The sequence below is a fragment of the Polypterus senegalus genome, chromosome 3, assembly GCF_016835505.1.
Source record: "Polypterus senegalus isolate Bchr_013 chromosome 3, ASM1683550v1, whole genome shotgun sequence".
NCBI lineage: Eukaryota > Metazoa > Chordata > Cladistia > Polypteriformes > Polypteridae > Polypterus > Polypterus senegalus.
In genome coordinates this window covers 93,037,909-93,058,740 of record NC_053156.1, presented here as the reverse complement: position 1 = coordinate 93,058,740, position 20,832 = coordinate 93,037,909, and the positions used below count along the sequence as shown (strand labels likewise).

General features: G+C 38.2%; 1 protein-coding gene across 4 annotated transcripts in view; it reads right to left on the bottom strand.

The window, feature by feature from the left end:
* The window catches only part of LOC120525377 (amine sulfotransferase-like), a 51,731-nt gene that overhangs the window by 18,341 nt on the left and 12,558 nt on the right, over positions 1 to 20,832 (bottom strand). Inside the window, exons 1-4 of one of the 4 annotated variants that reach the window (XM_039747612.1) lie at positions 12,392 to 12,551; positions 3,959 to 4,117; positions 997 to 1,205; positions 598 to 724 (exon numbers count right to left, since the gene is read on the bottom strand). In XM_039747612.1, coding sequence (XP_039603546.1) covers positions 598 to 724; positions 997 to 1,205; positions 3,959 to 4,112 — 490 coding nt within the window. In that variant the 5' untranslated portion in view covers positions 4,113 to 4,117; positions 12,392 to 12,551. Of the gene's footprint in view, positions 1 to 597; positions 725 to 996; positions 1,206 to 3,958; positions 4,118 to 10,029; positions 10,047 to 10,490; positions 10,584 to 12,391; positions 12,552 to 20,832 lie in introns of those variants that run through there. The other 3 variants (XM_039747608.1, XM_039747610.1, XM_039747611.1) reach the window with 3 other exon arrangements.

The following is a 20,832-nucleotide window of genomic DNA, read 5'->3' as shown; positions in this document are numbered from 1 at the left end:
CATCACACACAAAACAGAGTATCGGGCTCTCAATACATGAAGTGTTTCAATTTTATTCCAACAAAAAATTATATAGTTATATTTTATAGTTATATAATTATATATAATTATAATTAGTTTTAAAGGATGTAGTTTCCAGTACGTCCAGTCACCCTCTGTTCACAGCCATCCAGTGTCTACAGCTGCATACTGTAGATGACATTCTTCTTGGGAAAAGCAGCTTTTATCTCTCATTACAAGATGTGACAGAGGATTATGATGGCCTGTCACTATACTTTCTCACTTTACCAAGTATTAATGAAAACAGTCTCTGAACAGTTTTTTTCTTTTCTTTTTTTGAGTTCAACTTTTTCTTCTGTCATATGAATAAAATGAATACTGCTACATCCACATCTACGACATAATGAATGGGAGCCTAAGCTTACAGTATATGAGCAGAACTCAAGAGGCAAACATCTTAGCCACTCTAAGGAGTGATGAAAAAGTTTGTTTAACTTAGCATCTGTCTAAAGCCCAATTCTTAAGTAAGTGTTCCTTCCAGTCTATAAACAACACTTTGGAGTAAGTCGACTTCAGCATCTCATGTGATCCACTTACCTCTGCCATCAATAAATTTATCTAAAAAATCCTCAAAATCCTTGGGCGTCTCTAACATATTGGCAAAGAAGTGGAAATGGTAGTAGGATGTCAAAACATCTTTAGGGTTTCTTGACACATAAATGATCTGTAGTTCAAGAAAAATACAAACAAGTTTACTTTGCCTCTATTTCTTTTACTAGCTATTAAAGTAAAAGCACAACTATGTTCTTGGGTTACACTATCTTGAAGTGGGAGTTCAGAGCTAAATGAAAGACACTTTTTAAAATCACTTTTGTAATAACTGTTTAAGTGAAAGCTTTATATTTTATCATCGTTTTGTCACATTACCACAATGTCCATTGACACATAATTTTCAGTTTAAAGCTTCATACGCATAATAAATCATATTATACTGACCTTTCCCTTCTTTTGTCTTAGACCTTTTGGCAGCAAATACCAAGGTAAATGGGAGCAGTATAGTCGGGGGGATGGCCGGGAAGCAAAGTTCTTGGCAAATTCTGTCAGCTCAACCCAAGGAAAGCACTCACTTGTCAACTTGCTCTGACTGGCGCTCAGGTCTCCTTTAGCATCAATAAGTGTCATAATCTGCTGCATCCAAATTGTCCCTATTAAAGGAAACATTTTGGAGGAAATTTTTAGACTAGACAGATAAAAATATGCAGTATCGAGTTCCCTATTTCCTACCATAGTCGCATTTTTCTGTCTTTCATAGCATAAAATATTCCTTGTGAAGGAGCTTCAAAAAATTGTGGCATAAAAGATGCAGATATTTTCACATCAATCACCAGAAAAAGAGAATCTTTGACTTCACTGGTTTAGTCGATGAGGTGGTGGAAGACCTCAGATCCCAAGAATCAATGTGGCAGAAAACATGGATATCTAGCCCACTGCCCAAGCGCTGCATTGATTTTTGGATTTTTGAATTCTCTCCCAAATGCTACCCCGTTGATATGTTCTGGCAATTGATACGAAAATGTCTGTATCCTTACATGCTTCAAAGCTCTCGTGTGGAAGAGTAATTTTCCTTTTTAAAAGTTGGAAAAACATGACAGTTCCCTTTTACGTTTTTGATAACATAGTCTGTAAATTATATATACAAAATTTTACAAATATCTATTTTTTGTTGTTTAATATCTGTTGTTCGTCTATCTTCCAAATATTTATTGTGTTGTTCAGTTCCACTCAGATGTACTGTATTTTCCACAGCAGTTTATGACGTTGTATTGTTTCACGTGCAATTGAGTTACAGTTGTGTGAAAAACTATTTGCTCCCTTCCTGATTTCTTATTCTTTTGCATGTTTGTCACACAAAATGTTTCTGATCATCAAACACATTTAACCATTAGTCAAATATAACACAATTAAACACAAAATGCAGTTTTTAAATGATGGTTTTTATTATTTAGGGAGAAAAAATCCAAACCTACACGGCCCTGTGTGAAAAGGTAATTGCCCCCTTGTTAAAAAATAACCTAACTGTGGTGTATCACACCTGAGTTCAATTTCCGTAGCCACCCCCAGGCCTGATTACTGCCACACCTGTTTCACTCAAGAAATCACTTAAATAGGAGCTGCCTGACACCGAGAAGTAGACCAAAAGCACCTCAAAAGCTAGACATCATGCCAAGATCCAAAGAAATTCAGGAACAAATGAGAACAGAAGTAATTGAGATCTATCAGTCTGGTAAAGGTTATAAAGCCATTTCTAAAGCTTTGGGACTCCAGCAAACCACAGTGAGAGCCATTATCCACAAATGGCAAAAACATGGAACAGTGGTGAACCTTCCCAGGAGTGGCCGGCCGACCAAAATTACCCCAAGAGCAGAGACGACTCATCCGAGAGGTCACAAAAGACCCCAGGACAACGTCTAAAGAACTGCAGGCCTCACTTGCCTCAATTAAGGTCAGTGTTCACGACTTCACCATAAGAAAGAGACTGGGCAAAAACGGCCTGCATGGCAGATTTCCAAGACGCAAACCACTGTTAAGCAAAAAGAACATTAGGGCTTGTCTCAATTTTGCTAAGAAACATCTCAATGATTGCCAAGACTTTTGGGAAAATACCTTGTGGACTGATGAGACAAAAGTTGAACTTTTTGGAAGGCAAATGTCCCGTTACATCTGGCGTATAAGGAACACAGCATTTCAGAAAAAGAACATCATACCAACAGTAAAATATGGTGGTGGTAGTGTAATGGTCTGGGGTTGTTTTGCTGCTTCAGGACATGGAAGGCTTGCTGTGATAGATGGAACCATGAATTCTGCTGTCTACCCAAAAATCCTGAAGCAGAATGTACAGCCATCTGTTCGTCAACTCAAGCTGAAGCGATCTTGGGTGCTGCAACAGGACAATGACCCAAAACACACCAGCAAATCCACCTCTGAATGGCTGAAGAAAAACAAAATGAAGACTTTGGAGTGGCCTAGTCAAAGTCCTGACCTGAATCCAATTGAGATGCTATGGCATGACCTTAAAAAGGTAGTTCATGCTAGAAAACCCTCAAATAAAGCTGATTTACAACAATTCTGTAAAGATGAGTGGGCCAAAATTCCTCCAGAGAGCTGTAAAAGACTCATTGCAAGTTATCGCAAACGCTTGATTGTAGTTATTGCTGCTAAGGGTGGCCCAACCAGTTATTAGGTTCAGGGGGCAATTACTCTTTCACACAGGGCCATGTAGGTTTGGATTTTTTTTCTCCCTAAATAATAAAAACCCATCATTTAAAAACTGCATTTTGTGTTTACTTGTGTTATATTTGACTAATGGTTAAATGTGTTTGATGATCAGAAACATTTTGTGTGACAAACATGCAAAAGAATAAGAAATCAGGAAGGGGGCAAATAGTTTTTCACACCACTGTATGTGCTGAATATTGTTTGTTTCCTCATTTTGTAGTTTCATACTTGTCTTTATTTATAAAGTTGGAGATTCGGCAGTCCTTCACAAGCCAGTTTTGAAACTGCTAATTTTAAAAAAGGGAGTACTTTAGGTGTCAGAATGTCTATTACACTTCAAAAGAGAGATCAGAAAAGTTTGTAAAATGGCTTTTTTTTCATATCAGTCAAAAACTAGAATGCTTGAAATCAGTAAGAAAGTGACAGTAAAAGAAGAAAACATAAGTTATACGGTAAACCTAAAGGGACAGGACATGAGCGTGCAAAGGTAAGACGCAGCCGAGTGTAAAACAAAACCAGAGGTTGACGGTCACACATTTACGTTCCTGAAATTTAGCAGTCTGAATTTGAATGCAGAGAAAGAAAAGTCACAGAGAGGAAAATCTGAAGTGTCAAAAACACAGAGGCCTTGAAAGAACGTGAAACCAGCTAAACTGCTATATAAGACAAAGACGTCCTTTACCTGATTTTGGGTATGTGACAACAAAGAGATCATCATCATAAACTTCACCGTCCTCTAGTTTTTCCAGCTCCTCTGGTGAATGAATGTTGGTTATAATCTTATAGCCTTTATGATCAATGAGACGAAAATCGGGCATCTGTTCAATTTCAGTCATGGTGCCTGAACAAAAATGAAGAGACAGAGTATTACCATTTGCATTTAATGATTAAGATCAAGCAAGTCTTCCCATTTTTGAAAGGTAATCAGTTAGGCAATGTACAGAATGTGCTTGAGGTAAAACTATGGTATTTTAGGGGTACATAGAAACTTGAAGCATATGATTAAGGGATTTAAACATAGCACTTGATTATATGTAATTTAATCACAATTCAAGTTTCCACAATGACTCTTGTGTGTGCCTGGGCAAGGGCCTTGGCTGTACGCCAGAGTAGATAATCTGCAATATGCTGGATCATTGCACAGGGACTTGGACAGCATGTTTTGGAAGAATTGCTCACAATGACCCATTACATTGTTTCCAAGAAGAAAAATTATTTTTGATTGCCTTGCTGAATCACAAAATATAATAGTGTGGTCTTTATCAAGGTGATATGCAAAATACCCAATGGTAATATATCACCTGATGTGTGGAGACTATCACTATGTAGACTTTATGATGAAAAAGAGAAAGTTTAGGAGTTTCTTGTTTAAAAACACTTGGTTGTCCTAGGAGCAAGAAGACTGGATGGGCTGTAAAGCACCCTAGGTGTAGGACAGTGAACTGACTAATCAATAGGCTAGTTCATCATGTAGGAGCCCCCTCACTTTCTTTTTCCACCTCCCCAAGATCTCCTGCTGAACAAGACCTTCATCCATCCTTTTATTGGAGCTTTGATTCAGACTGAGTAGTGAATCTTTATAAGATGTTAACATCTATGTTTTTGTTTTAGAAGGCACACTGTTGTCATATTTTAGGAGTTTGGCAAATGGGTTCAGACGATAGAGGTCATGTTTTACTAACATGCTGGAATTCTATGAGGAAGCAGCAAAAGTATACGGTCAAAGTGGTACATACAATAATTATTTATCTTGACTGTAAGAAAGCTTGACTGCAGCACAAAACACCCTTTATTTCAGAGCTTGGGAAGTGTTTTTTTTTTACAGAGCACAGCACAGTATAGCACCAAAGTGTGCAAACGGAGTCCTTTCTTTTCTTTCTTTTCCCAGTCTTTCCGCCTCCACTCCTCTTCCGGCAAGCTTCATCTTTCTTCTTCCCGACTCTGACTTCGTGAGTAGTGTCGGCTGGCTCCTTGTATAGGGCATCCAGGTGTGGTGGAAGTGCTGCAAACAAGGGTTCAGCAAACGTCCAGGTGCCCCCTGGCGGTGGCCACAAGCCCCAGCAGGATTGAGCTTCCATGCTCCAAACCCGTGGCCCCGCTGCAAGCCAGGGGTGCTGCCCTATAGCACTCGGGGAGATATAATGTCCTGGAAGAGCTCTCCACCTCAGTCCTTCCAGTACAAAGCCGGCCAGGCAAGGACCTTGGCTGCACGCCACAGCAGATAATATGCAATATGCTGAATCATTGCACAGGGACTCGGGCAGCAAAAAGGCTTGGGCAGATTTGTGGCAGATGAAATTTAATGTAAGTAAATGTAAAGTATTATACATAGGGGTTAAAAATATAATATTAGGTTTGAATACACAGTGGGAGGTCTCATTACCATCAACTGCCAAACAGTGATCAGAAGCCATTAAGAAGGCTAAAAGAATTTTAGGTTATATAGCGCAATGTGTAGAGTATAAGTCCAAAAAGTTTATGCTTAAGCTTTACAACGCACTGGGAAGGCCTTGTCTGCAATACTGTGTACTATTTTGGTTTGCAGGCTACAAAAAGAACATAGCAGCTCTGCAAAAAGCTCTGACAAGAGCAACTAGGCTGATTCCAGGGCTACAGGAGATGAATTATGAAGAAAGATTAAAAAAGAATAGCCTTTTCAGTTTAAGCAAAAGAAGATTGAGGAGACATGAATGAAGTGTTTAGAATTATAAAGGGAATTAGTACTGTTGATCGAGACTGTTACTTTAAAACAAGTTCAACAAGATTATGGGGACACATTTGGGAACTCAAGAGTAAGTTTCACACAAATATTACATAGTTTTTCTTCACACAGAGAACCTCAGACACATGGAATAGGTTACCAAGTTGCGTAGTAGACATTAGAGCTTTAGGGACTTTCAAAACCGGACTTGATAATATTTTGGAGGAATTAAGTGGTTAGGACTGGTTAGATTTATTGGGCTGAATGGCCTGTTCTCGTCTAGATTGATATATTTTTTATTTCAATCCTTTATCCGCCTTATACAATTTCTCTCCAGAGACACACGGAGAGTTTTTGAGTAAATTTTTGGTATGCGAAAAGTAACAAATTCTTAATACAAGAAACTGTATATGGCGATTAAAGGACTGAAATAAAAAAAAACATCAGTCTAGATGAGAACAGGCCATTCAGCAGTTCTAATGTTCTTTAAGTCCTTTTAAAGTGAAATGAAGTATTTAAACTGAAACACATAAGTTGTACAGAGTCAAAGTGACTAATGGTGAAGAGCTGAGCATTTGGTTTCATTTCATCGAGACACCAGATATGACAGGTCAAGTCACAACACAGTAAAGAACAGGATAAGTCCTCTTTCAGCTGCTCATCCATCATGGTGACTGCTGGCAGTTATCTTGTCCACCCATTCTGATTGCATGAGGCATCAGCCACATTCCAGTTTTTGGTAGATTTACTATTTTGTTCACATAATTAGCAAAGTGAAATTAACTTGACCAACAATTGTCCTTTATTTCCTCACTTGTGAACAGCAATGAAGAAATATAAAAGACACATGTAGGGGAAAACTCGGTTATTCTTACTACATATGCAGAAATCCAGTAGGAAATGTAAAACGTGTCACTTTATTTGCCTAACCAGTTATGTAAATATTGAATTGTTAATTCCAATGGATAATACACAATCAACATCTATACTGAACAAAATAAGGAGAGGTGTGTTCTTTACAATGAATGCTGTGTTTTGGTTTCAGTCAACCTTTATTTTATTTACCTTTAATGAACATTGTGCCACAATAATGTACTAAACTCACAGGAGTGTGACATATTTCTTTATTTTAATCACATATAAGTACATTAACATGCTTAGGATGTCAGACTAGGAGGAATGTGATGTGGAGCTCTGATGTTTTAGACTCAATTTGGAGTGGCTTATGCATTAAGATTCACCTCTCACCTACATATATCATTACTAGCACAAAGGATTAGACTAACTAGGAAACCTTTTATTAGCTAACTAAAAAGATTAGAATATGCAAGCTTTCAAGGCAACTCAGGCCCCTTCTTCAGGCAAGATGTAATCAAAGAAGTGTTGCCTTGAAAGCTTGCATATTCTAATCTTTTTAGTTAGCTAATAAAAGGTATCATTTTGCTTGACTTCTCACTACATTCACAATGGCTAACATGTGTAATGGATGGCCGGCCATTTATCCCGGCCAATACCCCCAAGCCGCCAGGTGGAGCCCTCCTTGCAGCGTGGAGGTCCCCAGAAGACCAGCAGGGCATCATGGACATTGGAGTTTTTATGCAAAGCCCTGCTGGATGCCGTGGGGGCCACAAGAGGGAGCTGCAGGGAGGACCGAGGGCTTCTTCGTGCCCTGTGACCCGGAGGTTCGTCACAGGAAGAGCGACGGACTTCCGGGTTGAAGAAAGGGACTATTTACCCTGACCCAGAAGGGAAAAGGACTTGTGGACTATTGTGCAGAAACACTTCCGGGTCAGGGATTATAAAAGGACTATAGGAACTCCCAGACAATGAGCTGAGCTGGGTGGAAGGGTGGCAACGCGTCTGGGAGCTGGAGGATTGGTTTATTGTTTATTATTAATTGTATTGTGAGTTTAATGAGAATTGTGGTGGAGAGTGTGCTTTGTGCACTGTGGCGACAAAATAAAGTCAACTTGAGGACTTTTACCTGGTGTCTGGAGTCGTGGACAGGGGTTCAAGGGAGCGAGAGCGCCCCCTATCGTTCACACATGGTATAACCCTAGTACGACTAACCAGAAAGAAATCTTAAAGATACAGCAACTTTTAAAAAAAGATTTTGTTGTAGTTTTGGTTATTTCAGGTTTAGACTTTATCTCCATTTATATTAATGTTGTGGATGCTTATGTGATTTGGTTTCATGTTTTTTTCTTGAAAGTTTAGGTTTTCTTGAAATTCATAATAAAAATTACTCCTTTTTTCAATTTAGGATATTTTTTGGGGATTTTGAGCAAAGGTGTTTCTTGTTTGCTAATTTCTTTCGCCCCCTTCTCAGTTTGTTCTTTTACTGTACTTTGTTTTCCTTTTCCTAAGTCTACAAATACAATAGTGCGCAAAAGTATTCAATCCCATTGAAAGTCATCATGATTTTATACATGACAAAAGATTTGTACACACTTCAACAAAATAACAACCTGTATTAAAGTTGTAATATTAAATTTATACAGATGTCAAGGGATGAATTTAAATCACTTTTGACTTCTAAATTTACAGCAGGTGCTCAAAATGTTTACCATGAGCTGCCAGAAACTTCTGATTATGCTGAACTAATGCTTGAACAGCATTGGCCAAAGTGTCCAGTGAGACCGATGAACATGTGGTTCCAATTTCTTCTCAAAGCGTGGCCAGTGTAGCTGGTTTCATTCATGTGAGTAACAGCATCTTCTGACATAAAGTCATACTACACATTGTTACCACACCTTATGAGAAGGATTTAGGAGTCATAGTGGACTATCGACTTCCCAACAGTGTTCAGAAGCCATTAAGAAGGCTAACAGAATGTTAGGATATATAACACGATGTGTGGAGTACAAGTCCAAGAAGGTTAAGCTAAACTTTTATAATGCACTGGTGAGGTCTCATCTTGAGTACTGTGTGCAGTTTTGGTCTCCAGGCTACAAAAAGGACATAGCAGTGCTAGAAAAGGTCCAGAGAAGGGTGACTAGGCTGATTCCAGGGCTACAGGGGTTGAATTATGAGGAAAGATTAAAAGAGCTGAGCCTTTACAGTTTAAGCAAAAGGAGATTAAGAGGTGACATGACTGAAGTGTTTAAAATTATGAAGGGAATTAGTACAGTGAATCGAGACTTATTTTAAAATGAGTTCATCAAGAACATGGGGACACAGTTGGAAACTTGTTAAGGGTAAATTTTGCACAAACATTAGGAAGTTTTTCTTTACACAAAGAACGATAGACACTTGGAATAAGCTACCAAGTAGTGTGGTAGACAGTAAGACATTTGGGACTTTCAAAACTCGACTTGATGTTTTTTTGGAAGAAATACGTGGATAGGACTGACAAGCTTTGTTGGGCTGAATGGCCTGTTCTCGTCTAGATTGTTCTAATGTTCTAATTCGATTCAACTTCGGAAAAGTCCAGACAGAACAACTATTAAATTGTGTATACATTTTATTGGACCCGCTCAGTATTTAAATTAGTTGCTCTCCTATTCATTATATTTTCTCATATTCCTTTTTCATTGCTTGCACTGTGTTTTTTTTTTTTTTTTGTTTTTATTTATTGCTTAACAAGTAGTTATTTAAATTATTATGTTGTGAAAATGTTGGTGGGTTTTATAATACTTTTGGCCTTCTGTTTAAGGAATCACAAAATCCGCCAGGTTACATTACTGTGCAACTACTGCCAAAATAAGAAAATGTTTCTTTTAATCAGGCAGTAACATACCATGTAATGTTTCCTGAGTGAAATGAGCAAACACAGATAAGCAAACACAGCAAATGTTAACACCCACAATGTCAAATACCTCTAAGCATAAAGATCAAGTTTGCTTCAATCATGCTGCTACTAATGCTGGGCACATTTTGATTTAATATATTATTTACAAAAAAAAGGTAGTTCGGTCAATTAAAATATTTATTGATTTATTGAAAATATAAATATATTAAGTGTATTAATCTTAAAATGCACATACATTATCATTAGTAACTAGAGAAAGGGTTAATCATCATTTCCAATAAGACTTTATCAATTTTCTAACCTGTTTATCCATTGGGGTGCCTGAGACTCTCCCAGCAGCAATGGGCACAAAGTGGAAGCTGTAAGAAAATGAGGTGCCAGTCCAGTGCAAGGCACAATCACTGTCACATGCAATCACACTAATTAACCTAAAATAGACATCTTTGAGGTGAACCTTAAGCACCTGGAATAAAACCTGTTCAGGTACTGGAAGAACATATAAACTCCACTTGAGACTCAAACACCGGAGCTGTGAGTAAACAGCACTAACAATGTAGACAATGCCACTATTGTTTTCTCCTAAAACAGTGAAGATGAAACTAGCTCCAGTAAAGGAATCATTTCCTCCACATATGATAATTCAACAAGAAAAAAATGAATACATAAATAAAATGGTGTTCACAGAGGCACAAAAAGCAATTTTCAGGAATTTTTTAGGTTCTTTGCCTCAATAAAGTTCAGAAGTTAGCTATTTCCACTTACTTGAAAATAATCATGAGTCCTCTTCTTCAGATCCTGCTCTGAACTACATAAAAAGACATTATCAGCCTAACACGTAATGCTGCCAAGTTGCATAATCACAACTAAACCTCAGCTCTACGCCCTCTACCTTTGACTTTATTGTCCAGTTACAGTTTAACTGAATGAGTAGTGAGAAAAGCAATATATAAATGTAAAGAAAGAATTATTATTATTATTAAAATGCCTCCTATAAAACCATAACTCTACTGACAGCACAGAACTTTTTTAGTCAGATATCTTCCTGGGAAAAATCTGAACTTGTAAATGTGAGAAGTGAATGAAGAAATTAAAATGTTTTGGTTCATAATTTGGTGGTGCAGTTCTTAGCTTGGCTGCACTACACCTTTTTATTTCTTAGTCTGAATGAATCCATTCTCAGTCAGAATCTGTGTGGAGTTTGCATGTTCTCCCCTTGCTTGTGTTGATTTTTTTCACAATGCACTTGGGTTTTCCTCTCACATTCTCACTTTAAATTTCCTTCATATGGGCGAGTATAGATATATACAGGAATCGCCCTGTGATTATGGAGGAATATTTCGGACAAAATTAAATAAATAAATGCGTAAATAAATAAAAGTACTGTGAAATGTGAGCATAAATAAATAAACGTGTCATGAAATGAGAGCATAAATAAATAAATGTGTCACGAAATATGTTTTTTGTTGCTTATTTATTTATTTCATTTTGTCCGTAACATTCTTGCAAACCATCATGAAATACGACTTGAAATAAAACTGTCACTTTCACTCGTCAAAGTTGAGAGGGTGGGCTCTAACACGTCCTCTAGTTACTGATTGGTGAATCGATAGCACAAGAATTAATTAGAAAAATGCTTGCTACTGCCGATGAAATGGATTCTGCCGAAGATATTATATATTTCAGAGAGAGAATTGAAGATTTATCGGAAGAAATTAAAATGTTGGCAGCCCTTTTAGACTCTGATATAGATGAAGCTATTTTTGAAATTATCGAAGAACAGGTGGAACGGACTCGACTACACTCCAGTTCAGGTGACGCAGTTCCCTACTCTGGACGTCCATCCTTTGACATTCCATCTGAGTCAATAGAACAGACAGATTGCAGATCTATATGGTGTATCGGGGAAGACGATCACAAGGCGAATGAGCCTTGTTTGATATACGGTGAGCTGCAACGGCTGTATTAGTTTAGGTACTTTGACATGGAATGCACAAAGCAGCTCCAACTAATATTTTGAACTGAGTATTTGACCCTTGTTTTTTCGAGTATAAAGTCAGGTACATATTCGCAGCTACTTTTTCAATACAATGTGCCAACATTGTAATTTCTTCCGATAAATCTTCAATTCTCTCTCTGAAATACATATCTTCGTCAGAATCCATTTCATCGGCAGTAGCAAGCATTTTTCTAATTAATTCTTGTGCTATCGATTCACCAATCAGTAACTAGAGGACGTGTTAGAGCCCACCCTCTCAACTTTGACGAGTGAAAGTGACAGTTTTATTTCATGATGGTTTGCAGGAATGTTACGGACAAAATGAAATAAATAAATAAGCAACAAAAAACATATGCCGTGACACATTTATTTATTTATGCTCTCATTTCATGACACGTTTATTTATTTATGTTCACAATTTAATACAATTTACAATGGCGCCGACTGGTGTGGCTGGCCGTCCGCTCGTCTCTCTAGTCTATGTTTTAACTTTGTTTTTATGTTTTATTTCATCCCAACGATTACTGTCCTATGGTCGGGAGTCTTCACTAAACATATTTTCTGGCCTACTTTCCTCTCAATTTTCATCTTCTGATTTGATTTTTTGTGAACCTCCACCTTTGTTTTATTTATCTCCTGACTTCTTCACCTGGACGCCGGTGTTTACCTGTATCAGTGAGTTGAATGCCCCTCGGAGACGCAAACGTACCCGCCGCCGTCGTGGGGAAAGAGCCGGAATTGCTGTTAAACAACGCCGACTCAAGTCCCAGAGCTTTGTTTCCCGATGCCTGCGAGTTGTCTATGACCCATCTTCTCCTGCTCAGGAATCCATCACTAATTCATGGGCGCTGGACACCGGATTTAATTTGTCCATTTCAAGACAGCATCACTTTTCCTCGGTGTTCAATCGGACAGTAAATGCTGCTAATCTTCGCACTCTCACCCGTGCTCATCCTGCAACGAGCTCTTCTACTTCTATCAAGGCTGCTCTCCTAATCGTGAGATCAGTGTCTAATAAAACTTTTATTCTGCAAGACTTTATTACATCAAAAAATCTGGATTTCTTCTTCATCACTGGGACTTGGATTTTAAATGGTGACTCTTCATGTTCTACTGACTTGGTTCCATCAGGTTATTCATTTTTAAACTCTCCTCGTTTGACTCGTCGTGGTGGGGCATTGCCACTGTTTTTAAAAGTATGTTCTTGTGTCGGAGCCTTACAAGGGGTCCGTTTAGCAGCTTTAAACTTCAGCTTTTCGAAGTGTGCAGCTTTGTTGTTTGCCGTGGTTTATAGAACTCCTGTAATTAATGATACTTTCATTTCTGAATTCTCTGATCTCCTGGCTGATATCACCCTCTCCCATGACAAAATATTTATTGTTGGTGATTTCAACATTCACGTTTGTTGTCAATCGAAACCTTTGGTCAAAGACTTTTTATCTCTATTTTATACAGCATACGGCAACTCACTCTCTCGGTCACAAAATAATGATATCGATGACTCTGTCGTAAAATTTAATTCCTCCGCCCAAGATACGCAGTAATAAGGTAAGACCTGCTCCCTTGCTAAATGAAACTACGCGATCACAGCGCCGCGCCTGTCGAACTGCGTTGGAAAAAAGATGGACTGACTGTCTCTAAACAGATTTTCAGGCCTTCTCTTTTCAATTTCCAGGCTGAAGTTAAGAAATCGAAACATGACTTCTTTACCGATTTAGCATCCTGCCATTCAAACAATCCTAGGGTTTTATTTAACTAATTAATGCGGCCATTAACCCTCATTCTATGATGGGATTAAATAGCACTGTTCATTCGTGTGAGCAGTTTCTATCATTCTTTGTCAGCAAAATTGATACTATCCGCCGTGGCATTGTTCAAACTGGCTATGAACTTCTAGCTAAGATTCTAGAAAAAAATATTTATAATCAATTGGTCAATCACCTTAACTCCAATAATTTATTTGAGACCTACCAATCTGGTTTTAGGCGTTATCATGGTGTTGAAACGGCACTCCTGAAAGTGTTCAACGACATCTCTCTTATTACTGACTCGGGTGATGCGGCAGTCCTTGTCCTCCTTGACCTGTCCGCTGCCTTTGACACCATTGACCATGAAATATTGCTGATGCGGCTCGAACATCTTGTTGGGATTAAAGGGGCTGCTCTTAACTGGTTCAGGTCATATTTAACTGGTAGAAACTTTTCAGTGACTTTAAATTCCCCTTTTTCATCTACTGCTCCTCTTAAATATGGTGTTCCTCAGGGATCCATTTTGGGTCCTATTTTATTCTCTATATACCTTCACCCTATTGGAGCGATTTTTAGGAAATTTAACATTTCTTTTCACTGCTGCGCTCATGATACTCGGGTTTATATTCCCATCTGCAATTCTGCAACAAATCAACTCCACAACTGTCTGTCTGAACTAAGATCCTGGATGGCTAATAATTTTCTTGATCTAAATCAAAATAAAACAGAGGTGCTTATAGTGGGTCCACCAGCTAAAGCTCAAATTGGTCTTGGAATTCTTTTCCAAACCTCAAGTCCGCAATCTTGGTGTTACCTTTGATAGTAACCTCTCTTTTGAGAAACAAGTAAATTCTGTAGTCAAGAGTTGCTTTTTCCAACTTCATCTATTAGGTAAGATAAAGCCTTTTTTATCTTCTAAAGATCTTGAGAAAGCTACTCATGCTTTTATTTTTTCTCGCCTCGATTATTGCAATTCGCTGTATTCTGGGATTAGCAAATCTCTGATACACAGGTTACAGCTGGTCCAAAATGCTGCCGCTCGCTTTCTGGTTGGGGCAAGGGAGTAGGACTCTGTTTCTCCTATTTTAGCTTCTTTACACTGGCTGCCTGTCAGTTTTCGAATTGCTGCTAGTTTTTAAATCTTTACATGGGCTTGCTCCTGCCTATTTATCTGAATTGTGTGTTTTACACCAGCCATCCAGAGTGCTTAGATCATCTGGTCAGTTGTCTCTTGTTGTCCCTCGTACCAAATGTAAAACCAAGGGGGACAGAGCCTTTGTGGCTGCTGCCCTTCGCCTGTGGAACTCTCTACCTCATCATATTAAGGAGTCGTCTACAATTGAACAGTTCAAAACAAGATTAAAAACTCACTTCTTTTCACTTGCATTTAGTGACCTTCAGTAATACTGATGGTTTTCTCTTTGTGATCATATAACATTATTTCTATTTATTATCTATCTTATTTTATATTCATATATTTTATTACTATTTATGTTATATTGTTTATTGTTTTTGTTTTTTCTTTTATTCTATTATTGTAAAGCACTTTGGCCGCAGCATTACTATGTTGTTTTAAATGTGCTATATAAATAAATTGACATTGACATTTCACAGTACTTTTATTTATTTGCGCATTTATTTATTTTATTTTATTTTGTCCAAAACATTCCTCCATATGTGATTAGCTAGTGACCCATTCGTGATTAGTTCCCACGTGGAAACCCAGTGCTATTGGGATTGTCACCAGCTTTCTGTACCGATAAAATAAGATGGATGATTTATTGCTTTTGAGGAAATTATTTTTATTGTTTAATTTTGAAAATGTTTCTGTCAAATGCACAGGTTTACCAAGATTCACTATGTATTGAAAATTTTCTGGACACATGACCGTTACACTTATATGAGCTTACTGCACATCCTATTCCAAAACCATGTGCTTTAATATAGAGTTGGCTTTGCTTTTATGGCATTAACAGCCTCCACTCCTGTGGGAAGGCTTTTCATATGATTTTGGAGTGTGGCTGTGGGATTTTGTGCCCATCAAATGAAAAAAGCATTTGTGAGGTTAAATTAATTGAGAAGAATTTGGTACAGTTCCGGCCAGGGCTCTCTGTAGACCACTTGAGTTTCTCCACACCAAATACTTCAAACCATGTCTTTATAGACCTGGTATTGTGCACAGTTATGCTGGAACAGAAAAGGGCCTTCCCTAAACTGTTGCCACAAAGTTGGAAGTGTACAATTAATTAAAATGTCTTTGTACGCTGTAGCATTAACAGGACCCTTCACTGAAGCCAAGGAGCCAGGCCCAAACCCAAAACACAGCTCCAGACCATTATACCTCCTCTACAAAACTTTATAGTAGGCACCATGCAGTCTTTAAGGTAGCATTCTCCTGCCATCCACAGATTCATCTGTCAGACTTTCAGTGTGACTTATCATCCAAAGAACACATTTCCACTGCTTTACATCACTCCAGCTGACACATGGCATTGTGCATAGTAATCTTAAGCTTATGTGCAGGTGCTCAGCTGTGGAAACTCATTTCATGAAGCTCCTGGTACACAATTCTGGTGCAGTTTGGATCTCTTTTGTGAGTGATGCAATAGCGGAGTGGCAATTTTCATGTGCTATATGCTTCAGGCCTCAGTGACCCTGCTGTGTGAGTTTGCATGGTCTGCCACTTTGTGGCTGAGCTGTTGTTGCTCCTGAACTCTCCCACTTCTAAATAATAGCACTTACAGTCGGGAGGGGCAGATCTAATTGTCCAGAAATTTCATGTACTGACTTATGGTAAAGGTGGCATCCTATGACATTGCCATGTTTAAACTCAATGGGCTCTTCAGTACGACCCATTCTACTGCCTGTGTTTGTCAATGGAGGCTGATTGGCTACAGGCTTCATTTTGTGCTCCTGTTAACAATGAGTGTGACAGAAACACCTGAACTTACTAATTCGGAAGGCTGTCCACATACTTTTAGGCAAATATAATGTAAATACGCTTCCACTGAAAGCTAAATGTTTTATGAAATTTGATTCCAGTCACAACAGAAAGTCATCTTTAAGTCTGAACTCTTTGGCAATTAACATCACATGACCTCCCAAGTGATGGAATTTGGTAGCAGCCAATTTACTGCTGTCAATAAAACTAGAGAATTCCTAGAGTTTACATAATGGTGCTGTAGATATTCCCTGGGACCACTTGGGGTGCAGTTAGGCAGACCCCAAGCCGATGACAAAGCCAGGCAAGTTTTTCATTAAAATAGAAAAATGTTATATAAAAAAAGACAATAATAACCAGAACACACAACAAACTGATAAACATTACACCTTTCTAAACAACAATACAGACCCCCTTGCATGACTAGACCCCCTTCCAGTATACTAAACCAGAAGTAAAGCTCATTCCTACTCTTCTCCTCACACTTTACATGCATACTGGTTTCCATTTCCTTCCTGTCAGGTGAGCCTATGTCATCGATCTTGTCCCACTCCAATGTCGTTTAACACCAATGTCAGACTACACAACTTCTAGTAGGAGAGGATGTCAAATACAGTTGCTCATCTTGTCGCCTGAGTATGTTAATTAACACAAGAAGAAATCACTGTGGCCAAAAATAGGATCTGTGGCAGCATGTCTTGAACAGCAAAAGATGCAAATCAAATGATAACCGCAAACAAAATTCAAGAAATGGCCACAAACTACCAACATTGCGCTCTCATGTTTCCAGTCTGGGGTACATCTTTTTTTATCTCCCATGTATTTGTGCAAATCCTTCACAATTCTGTTCTTCCATCAAGGAGAAAGAAACGCCTTTAAAATAGTAATACCTCTTTCATTATTGTTATTTCACAGAGTCTGCCTTGTTATTTAATGAGAGAATGGAGAGGGGGTGGGCTGCTTTAACTGGGTAGTTGCGGCACATGGCTAATTATGCATGAAAATTAACTATGCAGTATTGCACTGTAGCACTGTAGTGTTTATATAGCTTTTTTTTTTTTAATTTTTTTTTTAAAGGCATGCAGAGTTGATTAGGTCCTGACAACGTGTATGCACAAAGAAAATTGGTAACGATCTTACAAAGTTCTGCACATGACTGCTACATTTCTGTGATGTCCTGCTGGCTTTGCAAAGCATCATGGAGCGCTAGGAAAAAGTGTTGTCTAAGCTGACCACACAGTGAACTTCCAGGAGATATTCAGTGGACAAGGTCACCGGCGAACACAGCACATTGTGTTTTCTAACATTTATTGGTAGTGAATTATTAAATGAAATATTAATTAGTACGCAGATTTATTCTCACTTAATTATCTTTCTATTTAGTTTTGCTATTTTTTATTCATTTCAACTCACTGTTGCATTAATAGTTTAAAACTATTATATTTATTTCACAGGAAAGCTTTATAATTTAAAATTGTGGTAATTTGTCACATTATAACTATATTTATGTAAACAGGCTGAAATTATTTTATTTCCCATCTGAACATCGCCCTTGCAGGTGCACTACTGAAATATTTTCAAGCTCCCCTCTTTGCTTCTCCTGAGTCCCTGCAGTCACCCACATCTCCATCTTGTGAGACTCAATCATTTGGAAGCTAGTGGTCACTCTGCCTCTTCTCCCATAAACCACACTCTATGCCAGCAGTTTGTGGTACCAGTCAACTACCCTCTTCCCACCATCAGATGCAAGCACTCTCTGGTGCCAGCCAACCACTGACTCATTCACCAGGATTGCCAGCTGTTGAGACAAGCGTATCAGAAGAAAGACAACATCTTGCTGCACCACCACTAGATCCTTCTGCTCTCCTGTCTGATTCTATTAGATGTGAGTTCTTTCATGAGAGGAGCCTTTCAGATTAAGGATAGTTTCACTTCACCAAAAACAGAGCATGGCGGTAGCTGCTATCAACATTATTTTATAGAACATTAGTTAATCAGGAATAAAAAATTAAAAGAAGCTGTCTCACATACTCAAAAATCAAATGAGATGCAATTAATTTTCATCCAAGAGCTACAAATTGACTCTCTGGGGATTTATTAACTTGATAGTGATTATGAAAATCATCCAGAACACTTAAAGCATACTGCTTGACAAGAATGGAAGGAGTTAGAATTGCGCCTTAAAAGTAGCTCAAAAACTGATAAAGAAGAAATGGCACTCTTGGAGGCTGAGGGAAGGCAATGGCGTGAGGTTCTTAATTGTTTAGTGGCAATACGTCTCTCTCTGAAAGGGAGAAATCTTGCTTTGAGGGGTTTAAGAACACTCTGCACCAGCCAAACAATGGCAACTTTTTGAAAGAAATTGAACTCCTTGCTAAATTTGATCCTGTTATAAAACAGCATAGAATACATCAAGAGTGTCACCAACACCCATACAAGCTACCTTGACAGGACAATTCAAAATGAGCTCATTAATTCCATTAATGAGAAGGTGCTTGAGCATACTGTATAATAAGTGAAATCAAGCAGTACAACTATTACTCCATTATTTTGGATTGCAGGATTTGATGGTAACTATAAGGAGCAAACTTCACTAAGTTTAAGAACTTTCACACTGGAGGAAGTACCCAGGATAAAAAGTACTTTATGGGATTCCTTCCAGCAACAGAGACATCAGGAGAAATTTCGGCTTTTCTTGTCCAAAACAGACTCGAGGAACTAAAAAATCCTATTGATGATTGCAGAGGGCAGTTATATGACTGATGCCAACATGAAGGGAATGCACATATGTGTGCAAGCCAGACTGGTGCAAAAAATTCCTAGGCTCTCTTTGTGCCATGTGCTACCTACATTCTAAATTTAGTGGAAGCAAATACAGCCAAAAGCTCAAGAGATGCCATTGCTTTCTTTGGACATCTGCAAAAGCTTTATAGCTTTTTTTTTTTTTGTTTGTTTTAGCTAGACCTCAAAGGTGGACCATCTCGATGGAAAAAATAAATATCAATATTTGCATTGTGCCAGTGAGGGCCCTGAGCAGAACCTTGCCTATGGTTCCAAAATGATTAGGGTTGGCTCTGTTGAAAGTAGTCCTGCAATAGATTTTTCTTCTTGCAGCATTTGTTATAACTCTTGTTTGGAGTTTAGCTGCATTTTGTTCTATGGCCTGTCCAAGTAATCTCACACAGTTTCACTTATGCTCTGATCTACTGCTGTTGGTGTTCTATTTGCAGACTTCTGCTCTAAGTAACTGCTAATTAGGTTCAGTATAGTTATCACTCTGAAACATTACGTTATTGTAACTCTCCCAAAATTATATTTCTCAGTAGTAATCACCCCATGCATTCTGACTAGACTTTTGTATTGTGCACCCAAAAACCATGAAAAAGCAGCCATTGTGTTTCACAGAATGCTGCAGACAGGCACCCATGTGTTTCTCTCCAACTCTGCTTCTGACAATACTTAGCACCTTTGTAAACCACAAATTTCAAAGTTGGGCTAATCGATCTGTAAGTCTTTTTGCCTCTAATTGCCACTCCATACTTTATGGTCTTTTATGTACTGCAGTCTCTCCTGCTTGCTGTCTTTCCTGAAGAATTGTTTCTTACCTGCAACTGCCTAAACTACCACAAAAGACCATTTCTGTAGAGATTCACTTGGTTGAAGCATGTACTTCTGAGTCAAATTTAGAGCAAACATTTCACTGGATTTTCTTCGCTCCCGCACCCTCCTTAGCATTATGTTTACCCCCCCTGGAAAAACAAGATCAAAAATACTGAATTTTTTTCACCAAGAAAAGAAGTTATTATGTGTAATGGAAACATGTACATGTTAAAATGTCAAAATAAATGCAATAGGAAAGGTACAGTATGTCTAGTGTCCACTGCTGTACTGATGCAGGTTTACTACACAGCTTTCATGTAATATGTTTTGAAACTGTCACCAATGTTGCAATCAGGACAGTACAAGCTTTTTCTTTGTGCAATTGGCTTATATTTTTTCTGTTGTTTGCTCATGAGAGGGTAGAATGTCAGAGCCTGATTCACACAATCGATATTGTCTTTGTATTATTGTAGGCTACCATAATACAAGGCTTAGTGACTTACACATTTGCCCTGACACAAACAACAATTGCTGCATTGTAAACAGTGCTGAGGGGGCTAACATCTTTCTTGTCTTTCTGCTTGATCGCAGTCATTTTTTTTTGCCACACATCTATTTGCATAACGATGAACCTTCAAGCAATTCAATTCACTAGATAGGTGCATATTACTTTGGTTGAGTTCTACATTGCCATGTGCATCTGTTTCACTATTTGTGTCAATATTTGATGGCCATTTCATGTTATTATCACCATCACTTGGTTCAACTAATGGCTCAGTTTCAGTTTGTTCAGAAACTGGCTTTAAAGCTTATTGTTTA